General features: G+C 52.5%; 1 protein-coding gene across 1 annotated transcript in view; it reads right to left on the bottom strand.

The window, feature by feature from the left end:
* Window positions 1-19,174, bottom strand: part of THAP4 (THAP domain containing 4) — a gene marked incomplete at its 3' end in the record, with an annotated part of 52,558 nt that overhangs the window by 9,471 nt on the left and 23,913 nt on the right. The window contains exons 3-5 of the mRNA XM_080690243.1: window positions 8,237-8,396; window positions 4,372-4,481; window positions 3,560-3,663 (exon numbers count right to left, since the gene is read on the bottom strand). Coding sequence (XP_080546369.1) covers window positions 3,560-3,663; window positions 4,372-4,481; window positions 8,237-8,396 — 374 coding nt within the window. The remainder of the gene's footprint in view (window positions 1-3,559; window positions 3,664-4,371; window positions 4,482-8,236; window positions 8,397-19,174) is intronic.

The raw sequence follows: 19,174 nt of genomic DNA, 5'->3' as shown, positions 1-19,174 counted from the left end.
GGAAGTGAAGATGCTGAGGAGGACCAGGGAGGAAGTGAAGATGCTGAGGAGGACCAGGGAGGAAGTGAAGATGCCGAGGAGGATCAGGAAAGACATGAAGATGCTGAGGAAGACTGGGAAGGAGGTGAAAATGCTGAGGAGGACCAGAGAGGATGTGAAGATCCTGAAGAGGGACCATGTTGGACGTGAAGGTGTTGAGGAGGAATAAGGGAGGGCATGAAGGTGCTGAGGAGGGACCAGGGAGGACATGAAGGTGCTGAGGAGGGATAAGGGAGGACATGAAGGTCATGAGGGGCCAGGGAGGACATGAAGGTGCTGAGGAGGAGCAGGGAGGTCATGAAGATGCTGAGGAGGGACCAGGGAGGACATGAAGATGCTGAGGTGAACCAGGGAGGACGTGGAGATGCTGAGGAGGACCAGGGAGGACATGAAGGTGCTGAGGAGGACCAGGGAGGACATGAAGGTGCTGAGGAGGGATCAGGGAGGACATAAAGGTCATGAGGAGGGGCCAGGGAGGACATGAAGGTGTTGAGGAGGGACCAGGGAGGACGTGAAGGTGTTGAGGAGGGACCAGGGAGGACATGAAGGTGCTGAAGAGGAGCAGGGAGGTCTTGAAGATGCTGAGGGACCAGGGAGGACATGAAGATGCTGAGGTGAACCAGGGAGGACATGAAGATGCTGAGAAGGACCAGGGAGGACAGGAAGATGCTGAGGACCAGGGAGGACATGAAGGTGCTGAGGAGGGATCAGGGAGGACATAAAGGTCATGAGGAGGGGCCAGGGAGGATGTGAAGGTGTTGAGGAGGGGCCAGGGAGGACGTGAAGGTGTTGAGGAGGGACCAGGGAGGACGTGAAGAAGCTGAGGAGGGACAAGGGAGGACATGAAGATGCTGAGAACCAGGGAGGATGTGAAGATGTTGAGGAGGGACAAGGGAGGACATGAAGATGCTGAGGAGAAACAGTGAGGACATGAAGATGCTGAGGAGGACCAGGGAGGACGTGAAGCTGCTGAGGAGGATCAGGGAGGATGTAAAGATGCCATGGAGGGACCAGAGAGGACATGAAGATGCCAAGGAGGACCAGAGAGGATGTGAAGATGATGAGGAGGACCAGGGAGGATGTGAAGAAACTGAGGAGGACCAGGGAGGATGTGAAGATGCTGAGGAGGACCAGGGAGGATGTGAAGATGCTGAAGAGGGACCAGGGAGGACATGAAGATGCTGAGGAGGGACTGGGGAAGATGTGATGATGGCTGGCAAAACATGTTAGGAGACCCAGTGGCCCAGGGATGGTATGAGGAAGAGACAGTAAGGCTGCATAGGGGTGGTGGAGTTGGCAGCCAGCATTGTCCCAGGAGCCTCCTCCAACACTGCCCCGCTCCTGGAGCAAGGCTGGCCCCTCCACAGGGAGAAGTCTGTCGATAAGGCCCACGAATGCAATGTGGTCAAGAAGCAAGAGACCTGTGTTATCAACATGGAGCCAAATGCTCAAGGCCTCCTTGAAAGAGCTCACGTGGTGAAGTCTGAGGAGCAGGAATGAGGTCAGGTAGGTGACAGGCAGCAGAGGGAAGACAGAACCAGAGCGTCTGAGCATCCAACGGGAGGTGAGCTGCCAGGGACACAGCCACAGCCTCTGAGCACACACCTGTTCACCAGACCCCCGGGGGCTAAAAACACCAGGGCCCCTCCGGGCCTCCTGCCTGCAGCTTCCTTGGCTCCTCCCACCCCCAGGGAAAGCCCCGCAGCACACCCTGGGCTTCTACTCAGTCGGGTCTTGGCCTCAGCCGCAGAACAGGCTTCTTCCTAGCTCTGCACCCTAGACCTCCCAACTCCAGCCTGTCCCCTCCCTGCTTTTGAGGAAGATACACTTTTCTGTTTGAGTTATAAAACCCAAAGCTAGTTCTCTAGAAAAATAAGCAAAATCCAAGTAAAACCCTGAGAAAACAGACAACACTTGGCAAGGACCATTAAGAGAAAAGTAAAGCAGACAGCGTTAAAGCCAAGGCGATGCGCCGGCAGGTAAACAGGACGCAGGACAGAGGACTCCTCCAGAGTCTCAAGCTGAGTGAAACACGTGACTGCAACTGGGGCGAGGCAGAAGCTCGTACAACAAGCATCACGAGGTGTGTGTCCCGACACAGCAGGTCGACCCAAGACAGGAAAGCTCAAGGGATCTGTCCTCTGTTACAGAAAGGAAAAGCTGAAAAGCTCCAGCTTGTCTATGAATAATACGGATTCCCTTTCCCAAAGGGTAATGCTATCTGGGAGGATAATTTACTACAGAAGGAATAATCCCTTAAGCAAACATGACTCAGCATTTTGAAGGCATTCATTTCACATATTAATAGCTTCAAGTGGGAAAAGCAAAGAACTACTCCCAAAGAAGCCATGAACACATCTGATGAAATCCAACCTCCCCGGCCTAGCAGGGCAAGGGGCAGGGTTTGACTCCTGAGGCGACACCCACCCGCACACTCTTGACACCTGTTATTTGTTTGGTGCTGGGGATGGACCCAGGGCCTTGCACGTGGTGGCAAGTGCTCCACAACTGAGCTACACACCCAACTCCCAAAACCATCCCCGCATCCAGCGCTCAGCGTGCAGACACTGACTGGTCTAACCATCAAGGCTGTCTCGTGGACCAGAGTGCAGCCTACAGCGAGCACCAGAGAGGGTGAGAGGCAGACACACTTCCACAGGCCCGTGCTGTGCCAAGAACCCGGCATGGTGCTTGGTACGGAGGCACCCCGTTCAACACAGACCACAAACCAAGGCTCCCAGCACCATCAAACACCAATCCAAAAATAGAAAAAAGGTCTTTCTATTGACACAGCAACAAAACCTGGAAAGTGCTATCTGATTAAAATCAGGAAATAAAGCTTTTTATACCCACTGAAAGATATACAAGGCCTGAAACTACTGCGATGTATGCCCTGAGTTCTCATGATTGAGAGGGATGAGGACAGGGCTGCGGTGCAGTTCAGAGGTAGAATGCCTTGCCCCTGAGTTCCATCCCCAGTACCACAACATGAAAAGCACATGTCCTTTGATCCAGAAAACTGCTTTTTTTTTTTTTTTTTTTTTTTTTTTTGCGGTACTGGGTACTGGGGATAAAACCCAGGGGCATTCACCTTTGAGCTACACCCCCAGCCCTACTTTTTTTCTTTATTTTGAAACAGGGTCTCACTGAGTTGTAAAGGGCCTCACTAAGTAGCTGAGGCTGGCTGCGAACCTGCATCCTTCTATCTCAGCCTCCTAGGCACTGGGATTACAAGTATATGCTACTACACCAGGCACGATCCAGCAATTTAGCTGGGGGAAATGTTCAAACCTAGCCATAGTGCAAAAGTGGACGACACAAACATACAAGGATGCTTGTTCCAGACCTGGAAGGACCCACCTGCCCCTGACCAGAAACTAGGTGGTAAAATGGGCACACCCAGAGCCAGGATGGGGGAGAAGACAGTGATGACGGAGGCCTGGAGAGCACATTGTAGTGAGCCAGAAGCATGTTCTGGCCGAGGCAGGACCACAGAGACTGTGAGGGCAGTGGGACTCACCTGCTCCACGTGGGGCTCCTTGGCAAAGGAGATCCTGGCGATGGAGTGGGAGGCGATGCACAGCTCCTGCCCATTCACCTCGCCCTCCTCCACTTCCACGATGCCTGCGGGGGAGGGCAGTTAGCATAGCCTGCGGCCACCTGCTCCTGCTGAGCAGAGATTCCCGTTCTCTGTGCAACCCGCCTTTGAGAGAGGCTGAGCCTCGCAGCCACAGACATGCAACCTTCCTTTCCCTTTGCTTGCACTTGGCCTTCAGGATATGGAGAAGGAAGAGGCGGCCCGAGCAGGTGCCCTCTGCTGGCACCCCTCAGACAGGCTGGGGGTCTCTCCCCGCCCTGAGCGGGCCACTGTGGGGATGGACACAGCCTCTGGCTTCCATCCACTTCCATTCCACTCGTGCCTGGGCAGCCCAGTGCAGGCTGGACACTGAACGTCCAAGAAGTGAGCTGCACTTGGGTGAGTGAGCAAGGCCCAGGTCACACAGGCTGTTTGTGAGTAAGTCATGAGCTTGGCGGAGGAGCTATTTCAGAAGGACCCCACACTGCAGCAAACCAGACTTCCGACAAGGGTCCTGCAGAGAGGCAGCCTCTCTCCTGGGCCCTGTCCCTTGGCAGCACCTGCAGCGTGGTGCGACACAGGTGTCTGGCGGTGCCCAAGCACTGGAAGCACTGAGGATGTGCCAGGAAGGCGAGTGTGGTCTGCAGGGGACCAGGTCTCCACTGTGCCCACAACACAGTGCTGTGGGTAAGGGCAACCCTGGAGGACTACTTGAAACCCACCCTTGCTGGGGCTCCACCAGAACGACGCAGTACCTGTGTTCTGGGCGCTGACGAAGGCCACCTTGTTGGTGTCTGGCTTGAGGCGAATAAAGCCACACTCTCTGTGCATTGGCTTGTGTGTGTCCGGGTGGAAGGAGCTGAACCTGGAGGGGAGTCAAGGATGAAGCAGGGCTCAACCTCACCTGACAGTGCCCAGCCTGCTGGGGGCAGGGGCACGTGGCTGCTGTGTGGCTCACCTCCTGGGCAATCGGTGCCCAGGCAGCAGGCGGCCCCTCCAGCTGTGCCCCTGCCCACCCCATGCCTGCTCTCACTGTCTGACCGTCACCCCTGGAGACAGGAGCTTTTGTGTGTGTGTGTGTGGTACTAAGTATGGAACCCCAAGACCTTCTACCTCCAGGTTACATCCCCAGGCCTATCTTATTTTATATTTGGAAACAAGGTCTAAATTGCTGAGAGTGTCACTAAGTTGTCAAGGCTGGCTTCAAACCTGCGATCCTCTCATCCCAGCCTCCCAAATAATAAGACTGCAGTGTGCACCACCACACCTGGCTCTGGGGATTGAACTTGGGGCATTCTACCTCTGAGCTACACCCCTCGCCCTATTTTTTATTCTTTGTGTGTGTGTGTGTGTGTGGTACTGGAGATTGAACCCTGGGGCATTCTATGTCCAAGCTACATCCCAAGCCCTATTTTCTTTCTTTCTTTCTTTCTTTCTTTCTTTCTTTCTTTCTTTCTTTCTTTCTTTCTTTCTTCCTTTCTTTCCTTTCTTTATTTTATTTTATTTTATTTTTGTGGTACTGGAGAGTGAACCCGGAGCATTTTATTTTTATTTTTATTTTTTATTTGGTGGTACTGGGGTTCCTGGAAGGCCTTCTATCTCTGGGCTACACTCCCAGACCTATTTTTACATTTTTATTTGGAAACAGGGTCTCCTAAGCCAGCGCGCGCGGCTGGCTTTGAACCTGCGCGATCCTCCTGTCTCTGCCTCCCAAGCGTGGGGATTACAAGAGTGCGCCACCATGTCCGGCTGAACCCGGGGCATTCTACCTTGGAGCTCCACTCCCAGCCCTATTTTTTATTCTTTATTCTCACTAAGTTGCAAGGGCCTCACTAAGTAGCCAAGACTGGCCACAAACCTGTGACCCTCCTGTCTCAGCCTCCCAAGTACTGGGATTACAAGTTTGTGCCACCATGCCTAGCTTTTTATTCTTTATCTTGCAGGTCTGGGGATGGAACCCCGGGGCATTTGACCTCCGAGTTACACCCCCTGCCCTATTTTTTATTCTTTATTTTGAAACCGTGTCTCACTGAGTTGCAAGGGCCTCACCAAGTAGCTGAGACTGTCTGCGAACCATGATCCTCCAGTCTCAGCCTCCCAAATGCTGGGATTACAAGCATGTGCCACCACGCCTGGCTTTTTATTCTTTATTTTGAAATAACGTCTCACTAAGTTGTGAAGGGCCTCACTAAGTAGCTAAGGCTGGCCTTGAACCTGTGACTTCCTGTCTTAGCCTCCCAAGTACTAGGATCACAAGAATCCGCCACCATGCCTGGCCTTACTTTTATTTTGAAACAGGGTCTCACTAGATTAACGAGAGTCTCACTACTTGCTGAGGCTATCCTTGAGCCTGTGATCCTCTTGTCTCAGCTTCCCAAGTACTGGGACTACAGATGTATTCCACCATACTCAATGTTCTACAATATTTTCTTGTTATCCAGAATTCCCACGTCTGGTTCATGTGAAGATATGTTACTTTGCCTTCATGTACTCAATCAAGAATACTCTGGCTCCAGCTGGGCGTACTGGCAAACGCTTGTAATCCCTGTGCTTGGGAGGCTGAGACAGGAGGATCGCACAGGTTCGAACCCAGCCTCAGTAACTTAGTGAGGCTCTCAGCAATTTAGTGAAACCCTGTTTCCAAATAAAATATAAAATAAGTCTGGGAGTATAGCCTGGAGGTAGAAAGCCTCTGGGTTCTACCCCCAGTACCACCAAAAAATAAATATTCTGGCTGGGCCGGATGTGGTAGTGTGTGCTGTAATCACAGAACTTTGGAGGCTGAGACAAGAGGATTACAGGTTGAGGACAGCCTCAGCAACTCAGTGAGACTGTGTCTCAAAATAAAAAAAATAAAACAGTGCTGGGGTATAGTTCAGAGGTAGAATATAGAATGCCCCTGAGTTCAATTCCTGGTACCAGAAAAACAAAACAAAACAAAACCAAAATCTCTGAAGTCTCAAACATTCTGGTCTGGAGCACTTCACATGAGGGATACTCTCTGCTCCAGTTAGATTTGGTAAGATTCTCAATCTACAACTGCACAGTGGAGACTGGAAAAAGAGTAAAGTTTTGCTTTTTACTTTATATACTTCTCTATTGTTAAAAAATTTAAGAAACATATATTATGCCAGGTGTAGCGGCATATGCCTGTAATCCCGGTATTTGGGATTATGGGAATATCACAGGTTTGAGGCCAGCCTTAACAGTTTAGTGAGACCCTATTTCAAAATTAAAAAATAGCCGGGCGTGGTGGCGCACGCTTGTAATCCCAATGCGTGGGAGGCTGAGACAGGAGCATTGCACAGGTTCAAAGCCAGCTTCAGCTACTTAGGCTCTCAGCAACTTAGTGAGACCCTGTTTCCAAAAAAAGTATAAAATAGGTCTGGGAGTATAGCCTGGAGGTAGAAAAGTCCCTGGGTTCCACCCCCAGTACCACCAAAATAAAATAAAATATAAGCCAGGCATGGTAGCACATGCTTGTAATCCCAGAATTTGTGAGGCTGAGACTGGAGAATCATGGTTCGCAGACAGCCTCAGCTACTTACTGAGGTCCTTTGCAACTCAGTGAGACCCTGTTTCAAAATAAAGAATAAAAAATAGGGCTGGTGTTACAGCTTGAAGGTAGAATGCCCTTGGGTTCCATCCTTAGTAACACACACACACACACACACACCCCAAAAAAATAAATAAAAGGGATAGGGGGATAGCTCAGAGGTAGAATGCCCCTGAGTTTAATCTCCAGTACCAAAGATGTGTGTGTGCGGGGGGGGGGGGGAGAAATGTATATTACTTCTGTAATTAAAAATTAAAGCTAGCCGGGTGTGATGGCACACGCTTGTAATCCCCGCTCTTGGGAGGCTGAGACAGGAGGATCGCACAGGTTTGAAGTCAGTCTCAGCTACTTAGTGAGGCTCTCAGCAACTTAGTGAGACCCTGTTTCCAAAAAAAAAAAAAAAAATATGCCTGGGAGTATAGCCCGGAGGTAGAAAGCCTCTGGGTACCACCACCACCACCAAAAAAAAGCTATCTCAATACTTCCTGGTCCCTAGAGACCACCTCTATTTAGATACCTGTACCCCAGCACTGCTTCCTATGAGTACAGGTGGGATCAGAGAAGCTCAAAAGGCCTTTGTCATGCTGTCTGGTGAGGACCTGAGACCCACACTTCCAACAGATTCTTCTACCCCTCGACTAGCTCAAGGGAATGTCGAAGCAAACCACACTCGATTTCCAGTACTATTGGGGTGATTAGTTTCCATAGAGGGGTACAGCATGAGATCAGAGATTGAACACTTGCACTCATTTTGTGCTTAGATTAACAAGCCAATAATTTTGTGGTCTGCCTAATATCTTCAAATATGTTGGGACTTCAGAAAGTCCCATTTTACAAACTGTGTGCATCTCAGCCACCAGGTTCTGGGAAGAAAGAAGGTGACTTTCTGAAATAGACTAACATGGGGATTTGGTGATCAAGATAACAAGAAAAGGAAGAAGAGGGCAGAGGGCTGCCAGGCAGGAAAAAAAGAAGAGCAAACTCGGCACCTGGTACCGACAGCTTCCCTGCCTCCGCGTGCACCTTCCTGCTGGTCTCGGTCGGCCTGTGGCCGAGGGACTTACGAGAAGTTCAGCACGGGCTGGCCCAGGTGGGAGATGTGCGCCTCCTCCAGGTACTGGAAGGGCTGCAGTGTCGGGAAGGTCCCGGCTCCAGGCGGGTCAGACAGCCAGGTGCCCAGCATCCAGGACAGCGGCTCCACCACTGGGTTCATCTTGGGTGGCTCTGGGGACAAAAGCACAAGACAGTCAGACTCCTACCTACGCTTTGCTGGGCCTTCTGCAGAAACGCTTGTGCTGCCGGAGCAGCCACAGGCAGGTACGGCTGAGTCCATTACAACGTGAGATCCATCTGCAGAGCTTCTACAGTTCCCACAGAAAAACAGCACCCGGTACCCAGAGGGATCTGGGGCAAGGGAAAGGCAAGAAGCCCACAGGGGCTGGGAGCAGCCTCACATGCGTCCGGGACACTGGCATGGGGATTTGGTGATCATGATAATAAGCAAAAGGAAGCAGAGTGCAGAGGACTGCCAAGCAGGTAGACGGAGAGCAAACGTGGCCTGTGGTACCGGAACGCTAGGCCAGCCTGCTTCCAGAGGGTTCTGGGTCCTACATTGTTGTGCACCTTCAGACACACCCAAAGGGCTTACAAGGGGAGGCTGCTCTGCCAAGCTGTCCCGAGGACAAAGCAGCTGAGTGGCTTTTGAGACCAGGTCCCATGACCCTGAGGTCAGTGGATGAAGCAGGTGCTGTGCTCTGAGAGTGTGCAGAAGCCTTGAGTGCCACCTCCTCCTGCTTGTCCAGGCTGGTTCCCAGATGTGGCCAGAACTCATCCCCTGTTACAACCCGCTTCCCTACCTGCTGAGATGCACCATGGAGGGCACCTGAGCGATCCACAGGGAATAGGACTCCACCCACCCACATGCTTCACGGCAAAGGCCTGCTTCCATGCTCTCAGGCTGGCTCTGTCAGAAGATGGGTGCCCAGGACAGAAACTCTGGGAATCACTTCATACCCTGAAACCACATACCCTTGGATTACTTATGGAAAGCTGTCTAGAAAAAGCCTATCCTGGAGGAAGGGTGTCAAAGGCTCCTAAGGTGGAGAAGACCCAGTTTGGGAGCACTGGGCACAGGTGCCAGTGAGCGGCCCGGCTAGGGGTGGAGTACAGAGCACTAGTTCCTCCTTGTGCCTGGATGGGGGAAGCCCACCCTGCTCTGGCCTTGCTGCAGAGGGGGATGGGAACATCTGAGCTTGGACAAAACTTTCTAATCAGAGGATAGAACTTCACAATCAAGATTCTAGTTATAGCTGGGCATGGTGGTGCATGCTTATAATCTCAGCATTGGGGAGGCGGAGACTGGAGAATCGCAGTTCGCAGACAGCTCAGTCACTTAACAAGGCCCTCTGCAACTCAGTGAGACCCTGTTTCAAAAATAAAAGACAAAAAATGGGGCTGGGAGTATAGGTCAGAGATAGAATGCTACTGGGTTCCATCCCCAGTACCACCACCACCACCACCAAAAAAAAAAAAAAAAAAAGATTTTTGTTACAGCCCTTGATAAGAGACACAGGGCCTGTAACCAGAGCATGGCTTCAGAAGGACTCAGCTGGTGAGACCACTGTGTGTGTGGCCTTGGCTACAACTTGGCCAGCTAGTTCAATGCTCTTCTGGGAAGATGAACACAGCTGCTAGACAGCAGAAACAGCACCTGCCCACCCCGTGGAGCAGAGTCCTCGCGAGGGGACCTGACTCAGAGAAAGGAGCAGAAGCTGCAGCGCTCAGTGCATGACAAGAGCGGAGCCGGGAGGGAGATGGCTCTGGGCACTCTGAGAGCTGGCTTGGAGTGGCCAGGGAGGCCTCCCTGAGGACCGGGCAGGAGGGAGGGGACGTGCCATGCAAGTTTCTGAGGAAGAGCAGCTGGGCAGAAGCGCTGCAGACAGGGGGTCCTGGGTAGAAGGCCTGGCTTTGCGGGGCAGGGTGGGAGGCCAAGCTGTCAAGAGGACAGAGCTGGGCAAGCTGCTGCCTGGAAGGGTGCCAGTCCTCAGAGACCAGAGTGGATGAGGTCTCTTGTTGTGGACAGCAGGGAAGGCTGGATTTGTTCATGAGAAGAGCCGCACACGGGGCATTTGCTCGAGCAGCTGAGAGGACAGACCCCTGCTGATGGCAGAGGTGTGGAGCTTTGAGGATGCTGGGGTGAGGGGTCCTGAGGCAGGAATTCAGAAGGCCGTGGCCAGCTGCCCAAGACAGCTTTGTCCTGTGGTGTTCAGGATAACAGAAATCATTATTTTTTGTTAGACAGCTGAGGCTTTGTAGAATCTGTCTGGCTTATAGGTTTTATCAGCTCAGTGCTAAAACAAGACATTCTCTGCAGGCCTCAGGCAGAAGCTTCTGGTGGGCTCTGAGACCATGACTGCACAGGGCATAGTCAGAGATCTCTGTCATGGCTGCCCAGCCTCTCCTGGTCTGGACCCTGCTCCACACCAAGTGGGCCGCGGCCTGGAGCAGCCCCAATCACAATCCTGCACCCCCAGGGGAGTGGACAGGCTTGTTCTGCTCGCAACCTGGTCCAGGGTCCAGACTCTGACTTGCGGCCCTCAGAGACAGACCCTGAAATGCAAGCCCAACACGCCTCTGAGCCCTCTTGTGGGGATGCCACAGGGGCATGACTGAGGGCCAGTGCAGAAGTCAGAGGAGCTGGCACCCACTCCCCAAGGGGGCAGAGGTCTCCTGTGCCTCAGAGGGCCTCTGTGGGGCAGAGGGTCAGCTGGAACATCCCACACATTATTGTCTGCCTAGGAAACATGGCTCCTTCTCTGGCCAGTCCTTCATACCTGTGGTGAATGGCCAGGCAGCACTGTGACAGCCTCAGCCCACAGGCGCTGCCACCACATGCAGGGTTCTTGGTTTCTTCTAGTAATGTAGATGGGGCAGGACTGGAGAGGAGCCACTGGTGGCCACTACCTGGGGGAGGAAGGGCGCGCTTCCTCAGGAGCACCCACTCCTCTCCCAGGAGGCAGGGCCTACTGGCCTGCCAGGAGGCCGGCACTCATCTCCTCCCCCATCCCCTGGCTGCTGCTTCCACTTCTCACTAAAAAGAAAGACAGCACCCTCCCAGGCCTTGGCCGGCTGGCCTTCCTGCTCTCTCTGGCCTGTCCCTTATGCCAATGTCCCCTGCAGCCTCCTGCCCCAAGGCAGGCACAGTGTCCCTCCTCTTACCCGTTGCCCCAGGGAGGGAGCGCCATGCCTGACCCACTGCTGCAAACAATGCCCTCCAGAAGCACCGCCACCATCCTTGCCACGGCGCAGTGGCGGGCAGGCCCCAAGGCAGCCTGTACTGATCAGGCCTGCTCTCAAAGACAGGGTGAGGCGACGGAGGTCAAGAAGGCAGACCTTGTGCTTCCTCCCCTTGGGGTCTGTATGAGGACCTTCCCGGGATGTGATCAGGTAAGGCAGTGTATCTCTCTCTCTTCCAGGAACCACAACAAAAATAACGAAAACATCTCTCTGAACTCGATTTTCAGGGAAAGTAGGTCAGATACAACCCACAACTGCCAAAGTCTGCAGCAGGCCTCAGAGAAGAAGATGGGAGGAGGCCGGGTCGGACACCGGAGGTGGCAGCAGCCCATTTACCAGAGACCTGGGGCCTGGTCTGCCCCGGGGGGCCGCTGGGGCTCTTGGGCTGTGGTGAGGGGAGCCTGGCCTGAGCCTGGGGGCTCTCAGGGCTGCTATAGGAGGCCTGCGCCTGCTGCCCTTGCCTGGTCCAGGGATGCAGGCAGGTCGGCTTCTAAGGTAACCCATCTGACCACTGGCTGGCTGCAGGACACATGATGTACAGCCACGACACTGCTTTCCACCAGGTGAGAGGAGGCACCTAGCGCAGGGCAGGCGACCAAGCTGCACCACACCCTACCTTCACCTTTGTGTGTGTGTGTGGTACTGGGGGTGGAACCCAGGGGCTTTTCTACCTCTGGGCTATACTCCCAGCCCTATTATATACTTTATTTGGAAACAGGGTCTCACTGAGTCGCTGAGAGCCTCACTCAGTAGCTGAGGCTGGCTTCGAGCCTGTGTGATCCTCGGGTCTCAGCCTCCCAAGTGCTGGATTATAAGCATGCGCCACGCCTGGCTTTCTTTCTTTTTTTTTTAAATAAAGTCTCACTGAGTGGCTGAGGCTGGCTTTGAGCCTGTGCAGTCCTCGGGTCTCAGCCTCCCAAGTGCTGGACTGTGAGCGTGCCCACCACACCCAGCTCCCTTTACCTTTTTATAAACATTTAGAGCCAGTTTTGCCATGTTGCCAAACTGGCCTGAAACTTGTGATCCCCCTGCCTCAGCGTCTCCAGACTAAGCTCTGTAGCTGGGATTATGGAAGCACACATCACGAAGGGCTTGGGGAAGCAAATGGCATGGGAACAGAAGATGGACCGGAGCCAGCAGAAGGCGGGAAGCAGCAGAAGAGAAACCAAGATCAACCACTGGCCAAAGGACACAGAGTGTGAGGAACCTGGGCATCGCTCGTGCACAAGCGGAGCCATGCAGCCCGGCGCAGTGGTGCATGCCTGCAGGTTTGAGGCCAGCCTCAGCAACTCAGTGACATCCTGTTTCATAACAGAAAATAAGACCTATTTTATACTTTAAAATAAGACCAGGGAGGATAGCTCAGAGATAAACCCTACTGGCTTCAATATCCAGTACCACCAAATATAAGTAACTAAGTGGCCATTGTAAAATTTAAATATGGCCCGGCATGGTGGTGCATGCTTATAATCCTAGTAGGCAAACCACAGGTTTGCCACCAGTCTCAGCTACTTGTGAGGCCCTCCGCAACTTAGACCTTGTTTCAAAATAAAGAATAAAAAATAGGGCTGGGGGTGTAGCTTGGAGGTAGAATGCCTGAGTTCAATTCTTAGTACAGCAAAAATTAAGCTATACATGAAGTTCAGGTCCTGGTCCTGCTGGGCAGTGCTCAGTGGGCCCCCCATGGAGTGGTCTAGAGAATAGCCATCCATCCTGGTGGCCTGGCAACCAGACACCCACGCTGAGCTGAGACAGCTGCACACAGCGGCAGTTCTCTGGTACTTCAAGAAAAGCCAGAAATAGCAATTTGGGGGTAAAATGTGCCAATTTCTAAAGATATTCTTTTTCCAAATTAAAACAACTGCTGCCGTGGTGGTATGAGCCATACACCTTGCCCCTGGCTGTCCTGGGTCAGAGCCAGCCCCAGTGTTGGTCTCATGACACAGGCAGCTGTCAAGGCCCAAGCCTGGAGCTGCTCCAGACTTATCCACATGCTCCACCCCTGCCCTGCTAGCCAGGGAAACGAAGAGGTTGCCCAGGAAACCTGTGCGGCCTGGCCGGCGGCAGAGAAATCTGTGCTGTCCAGTTGTGTCTGAGAAGAGCAGGTGTGGTGTGTGCTGCACAGACCAGCTGTGTCTGAGGGCAGGTGTGGTTCTGTGCAGCTGTGTCTGAGGGCAGGTGTGGCGTGCGCTGGCCAGCAGCATCTGAGAGCAGGTGTTGCTGTTAGAGGTGTGATGGAAGTGGGTTCTAGACATATGGTCTACGGGCACACTGTTTGCCCAACCCATAGCAGCCAGGGGTTGGTGGTAAGCTGAAGGAATTATTCAGTTACCAGCTAGACAGAGCCTGGCATAGACACCTAAGAGAGCTTGGTCAGGTGGCTGGTGGAGCTGGGCTTCTGCAAAGCCTGGCCATCTGTCCACCATCTCTCTCCAGGTGGGCTCAGAACATGTTTTCGAAGCAAGGGATGCCCCAGGAGTTTCTGCCCTTGCCCTTCCTTGCCACTAGATAGATGCTTAGGGGAAGCTTTTGTTGTATGTGTGAAAATGGAGATTGAACCCAATGGCATTCTACCTCCGAGCTACACCCCTAGCCCTATTTTTTATTCTTATATTTTTTTTCTTGTGGTGCTGGAGGTGAAACTCAGGGGCTTTCTACCCCAGGCTACACTCCCAGACTTATTTTATATTTTATTTGGAAACAGGGTCTAAGTTGCTGAGAGCGCCTCACTAAGTAGTTGAGGCTGGCTTCGAACCTGTGAATTCCTCGAGTCTCAGCCTCCCAAGTGCTTGGATTACAAGTGTGCGCCGCCACACCTGGCTTTTATTCTTATTTTGAAATAGGGTGTTGTGGAGGGCCTCACAAGTTGCTGAGGCTGGCCATAAACTTTTGATCCTCCTGTCTCAGCCTCCCAAGTACCAGGATTACAAGCATGTGCCACCATGCCTGGCTTAGGGTAGGAATTCTGAGAATGCAGAGGAAGGTGCCACAAGAGATAGAGAAGACAAAGCCCAGAGGGGGGCCACAGTGGGCTCCAGGAAACACTCTGTTCTCAAGAAAGGGCAGGATGGGGTCAAGGGATGATGGAAAACTGTGGGACTGACCTTGAGGTTCTGGGGGGGGGGGGCGCGAGTGAGTCATGCCAGAAGTCTCAGAAGCCAGACTGTGGGGCCTGCAAGCTGGCTGCGCATGCACCTTGGGGATGTGAGTGGTGGTCTGTCCCTTCTGTGCTCTGTGACATCAGGTGGACTTGTACAATAGGAGCTGTGCCTGGGGTCTGGCGGGGGGGAAAGGTGAGGCCCTTCAGTGGGGGGCGGAGACGAGAAGTTGGCAATTCAGGGCCAGCAGGACAGAACTCAGAACTGCTGGAACCAGAACATGCGAGGCACTTGGACACTTTGTAGTTAGGGAGTAGGTGTCCAGAGGCAGTGAGAGTGGACAGTGGGAAGGGATGGCAACCTTGGTGGGGGAGCAGGGAGCAGCTCAGCCTGGAGAGCTGATGAGAGCATGTGTGGACGCTGGACATGTGTGCGGGCTGGAGGAGCAGCTAGGAAAGATGCCAAGTGCCACAGCCTCTGGCTTCCTGCCAATCCCGGCTAAAACTCACTCAAACCACAACTGCTGGGAAGTGACGCGGGGCCGACAGGCCATCATGGGCCTGCTCACAGATGAAGGTCAGCAGGTCCTTCCAGAGGGGCCAATCCAGGGCTCAGGATGAGAGTGGGCCCAGCCCATACTTAGAAAGAGCAGGGAGAGGCAAGACGAGAGCAGTGGGGGGGGGGGTGGAGCAGGAGCAATTGGGCCTAGGAAGAAGGCATGTCCACCAGCATCCATACCCCTGCTCAGGGGGCCCAGGAGTACTGCCAAAATGGCCTCCCAGGGTTCATAAAACTCCCAGCTGGCTGTTTTGTGGACTTTAATTGGACAATGCAGCAGGGCGTGCAGGAAACAGCTGGTGCCTCTTGGCCTCACAGCACCTGGTCAGGCCGCGCTCGAGCGCACTGTGGTCCAACCAGTGCCGGGCTGGCTCCCGGCCCTCCACCACCTTGAGCTCTGGCTGCTGCGAGCAGTACCTGCTGCGGGCGGCGTGAGGATGTTGAGTAAGATCACTCTAGAACCAAACAGGTGCCTTTGGAAGCCAGACAGGCATCCAAATCCATCAGACTTTACCCTCAAGATTTGTGTGTTTGGACAGCCTCAGCAACGTAACAAGAGCATTTCAAGATAAGGAATAAAAGAAAAATAGGACCAGGTGGGTCAAACTTAGAACACAAAAAGAAAAAGAAGATTTGTGTATTTTACTCTATGTAAATTAGACTTCATTAGAAAAGAATAATTTTAAGTGAAATAAAAAAATATAATGAGGAAGGATCTAGCTGATTTGCAACTTTCTGTCTCTTTAAATAAATCAGACTGGCTTTTCTGTGCATTTCTTCTGATTTTGTTTTTCTTTTATTAAAATCTCAAGCAAAATGCAAAAATAAAAATTTAAATTTTGTACAAAAAATTTAAATTTTTATTTTTTGGCGCAAGACATTGAAAAGAGGCTTACCCATCCCTAAGTTTTCAGAACTCCCGGCACACCGGCAAAGCTCAAGGTAGTTTCCTGCCAAATGACGGAAATGCCTGCACCTGGACGCAGAGGAGCTACAGGAAGTGGGTGTCGAGTTCAGAGAGCATCCTGGGAACTGTAGTCCACCGTACAAGACCATGCCTTGCAAGATGGCGGCAGACACATAGCCCTGTAGGTCATAGAACTTCAGCTTGAAAGAAACTCTGGGAGCTGACTGGGAGGGAGGGAAAGGCCAGGAGGCTAAGGTCCCCTGCAGGGCCAGGTGCAGGACCCACCCTCTTCTACTTTCATGACCACAGCGAAGGGAGCAGCTCACTAATGGGGTAACAAAGCAAGCCAGGCACACACAAGCTGTTTCTTCATCAATAGCCCCTTGAAAGCTGCTTGCTGTACTCCTTTCTTCTGGAGTGACAGCCTCCATTTCTTGGCTTTGAACATGGAGGCTGGGAGGCTGCTGTCTCCTGCAAAAGGCATTGGGAGCCTGATGGGAGAATGAGCATGTGTGCACGAGCTGGGGCAGAATGCCTCCTGCGGCCTCCTGCTGCAGCACTGACTGCACAGCACTGCACGGAGAGGAAGGCAGGAAGGCGAAGAGGAAGGCAGGAAGGCGAAGAGGAAGGCAGGAAGGCGGGCTGAAGCTGCCCACCTCAGCTACCCCAGGGAAAACTGATCTTTAAAGTGATAATAAACTGGGCAGTGGTGCAAGCTTGTAATCCCCGTGCTTGGGAGGCGGAGACAGGAGGATCACGCAGGTTCCAAGCCAGCCACGCTGGCGTAAGAGACCCTGTTTCCAAATAAAAATAAAAAATAGGTCTGGGAGTGTAGCCCAGAAGGGCTACCAGGACCACCAAAAAAAAAAAAAAAAAAAGTGATAATAAGGCCCTCAATTTATCATCCACAAAATGGAAAGGAAGACAGATATGGAAAAACAGAAATGATGGAGGTAACACACATCTGGGCAAGCACTTTATCACTGAGCTACATCCCCAGCCTGGGGTCCAAATAATTATTTGCAGAAATTGTTTTATTATTTAGTTAACTCAAAAGACTCAATTGAAAACTATTACGATTAATATGAGAATCCGATAAGATGGCAAAGTATTCAAGTTGGTACCTTTCTCACATATTAGCAATAACGGAATGAAAACAAATGGGGGAGGCTGGCCTGTCTCAGCCTCCGGAGCACGGGATCACAGGTGGACCACATGCTTGGCGAGCAGGCACCTCCTATAGCTCTGCCTCCCTGCCCTGCCTGAGGGAGGAGCAGCTCTGAAGTGCCGCTCTGCCTTTCCTCTTCTGCTTCCGCTCTCTTGGCCCTCTCTGTCTGTGCAGCCAGCCTTCCCTGCTCAGCCCACTGAAACACTCGCTCTCTTTCAATCAACGAAGTGCTGTCCTATTCTGGATGGAAGACACAGAGCCAATGAAGACCTTTAAGCGGCTGTAGCTGTGCTGGCATATGCTACCAGGCAGGAGACCGTCTGAGGGACAGCAAGCATCAGAACCAGGCTGGACCGCGGCAGGGATATGGGGACGCGGCAGGGATATGGGGACGGTTGACCCGGGGTTGGGAGGGTGGGGATTAGCATGGGAACAGTGGCAATGTGCAGGAAGGGCCAGACAAGGGAGGCAGAGTGGTGGGCTAAGGGGACCACACATCAAATATATGAGAAACGAAGACCCCTCGATGGATGTGACGAGGGAGGAGTCAGGGGGCTTGAAGGTAGGCTACCAGAAGCTTCCCAAACCGAAATGCAAAGGGAAAAATCAAGCGGGCACAGGAACACAGCCTCGCAATCCCAGGGAGACTGAGACAAGAGGACTGCAGGTTTGAGGACAGCCTCAGCAACTTTGTGAGACACTGTTTCAAAATAAAAATTTTTAAAAAGGGCGCTGGGGGTATAGCTTAGTGGTAGAGTGACCCTGGGCTCACTCCTCAGTCACACACACACACACACACACACACACACACACACAACAAATGAAAACAATGAGATTTTTTTTTTGTGGTACTGAAGATTGAACCCCGGGACTCTACCTCCAGGCTGTACTGTGGCCTTTTTTTTTTGGGGGGGGGGTGTACCGGGGATGAAACCCAGAGGCATTCTACCTCTGAGCTATACCCCCAGACCTATTTTTATTCTTTATTTTGAAACGGTCTCACTGAATTGCAAAGGGCCTAAGTAGCTGAGGCTGTCCATGAACCCGGGTCCTACTGTCTCAGCCTCCCAAATGCTGAGATTACAAGCGTGCACCATCATACTTGGCCCTTTTTTTTTGTTTTTTGTTTTGCTTTGAAACAGGGTCTTGCTAAGTTGCTGAGAATCACTAAGCTGACTTCCGGGAAGATGGCGACCGAGAAAAGCGGGGCTTAAGAGCCCCGCTAACAACAAATCTCCATTACCACAAAATCAGTGCCTTTCATAGCCAGAAAACACCATCACCAGTGAAACAAAAAAATCACCAGGCTCCAGAGAGAAAGCGGACTGAGAACAGAGCCACAGACGCGGCAGCAGTGCTTTACTGCCGGCGGCAGCGGGGAGTTCACCGGGCGGCTACAGCAAGCCGAGGTGAGCCACTGCGGAACAGCTAGGCGAGATTTCTCTGCGCAGAGAGCATCTAAAGCTCCCAGTGGCCGAGCTCAGCACACGCTGCAGGGATTCAGAGTAGAAATCAAAATCAAGAAGAAAAACGCCAGCCCCGCAGCCGAGGGCGTAGCAGCGGCGCCATATTGCTACCGGCGGCAGCAGCAGCGAATTCAGCGAGGCCAGTACAGCTACATCTGCGTACTCAAGAACAGTGAGTCAAACTGCGGGCCACAGAGGAGAAATCCCAGTACTGTCCTCCCTGGGACCTGACCCAGTGGGGGAGGGGCGGTGGCAGAGATATCACACCATAGGAGAACGTACAACCTGGCACCCCCCACAGTCTAAAGCAGCCTCTATCGACTCTCTGGGTCGGAGACTCTGTGATACAACCCAGTAAAGGAGTAGTGGGGTCTGAGATACTACTAACTCGAGATCCAGAACACCTTAAGTGAAGTCATAGTGACCCAAGGGAAGAACCCAGAGAAGGCACAAACTTCCGAAATCATGGGAAAGAGGAATAATACTGGAGCAATGAATGCCCACAACCC

The sequence above is a fragment of the Muscardinus avellanarius genome, assembly GCF_963383645.1.
Source record: "Muscardinus avellanarius genome assembly, chromosome: 2".
Classification (NCBI taxonomy): Eukaryota; Metazoa; Chordata; class Mammalia; order Rodentia; family Gliridae; genus Muscardinus; species Muscardinus avellanarius.
Note: the sequence above shows the minus strand (reverse complement) of the source record. Positions and strands in the feature narration are given on the sequence as shown.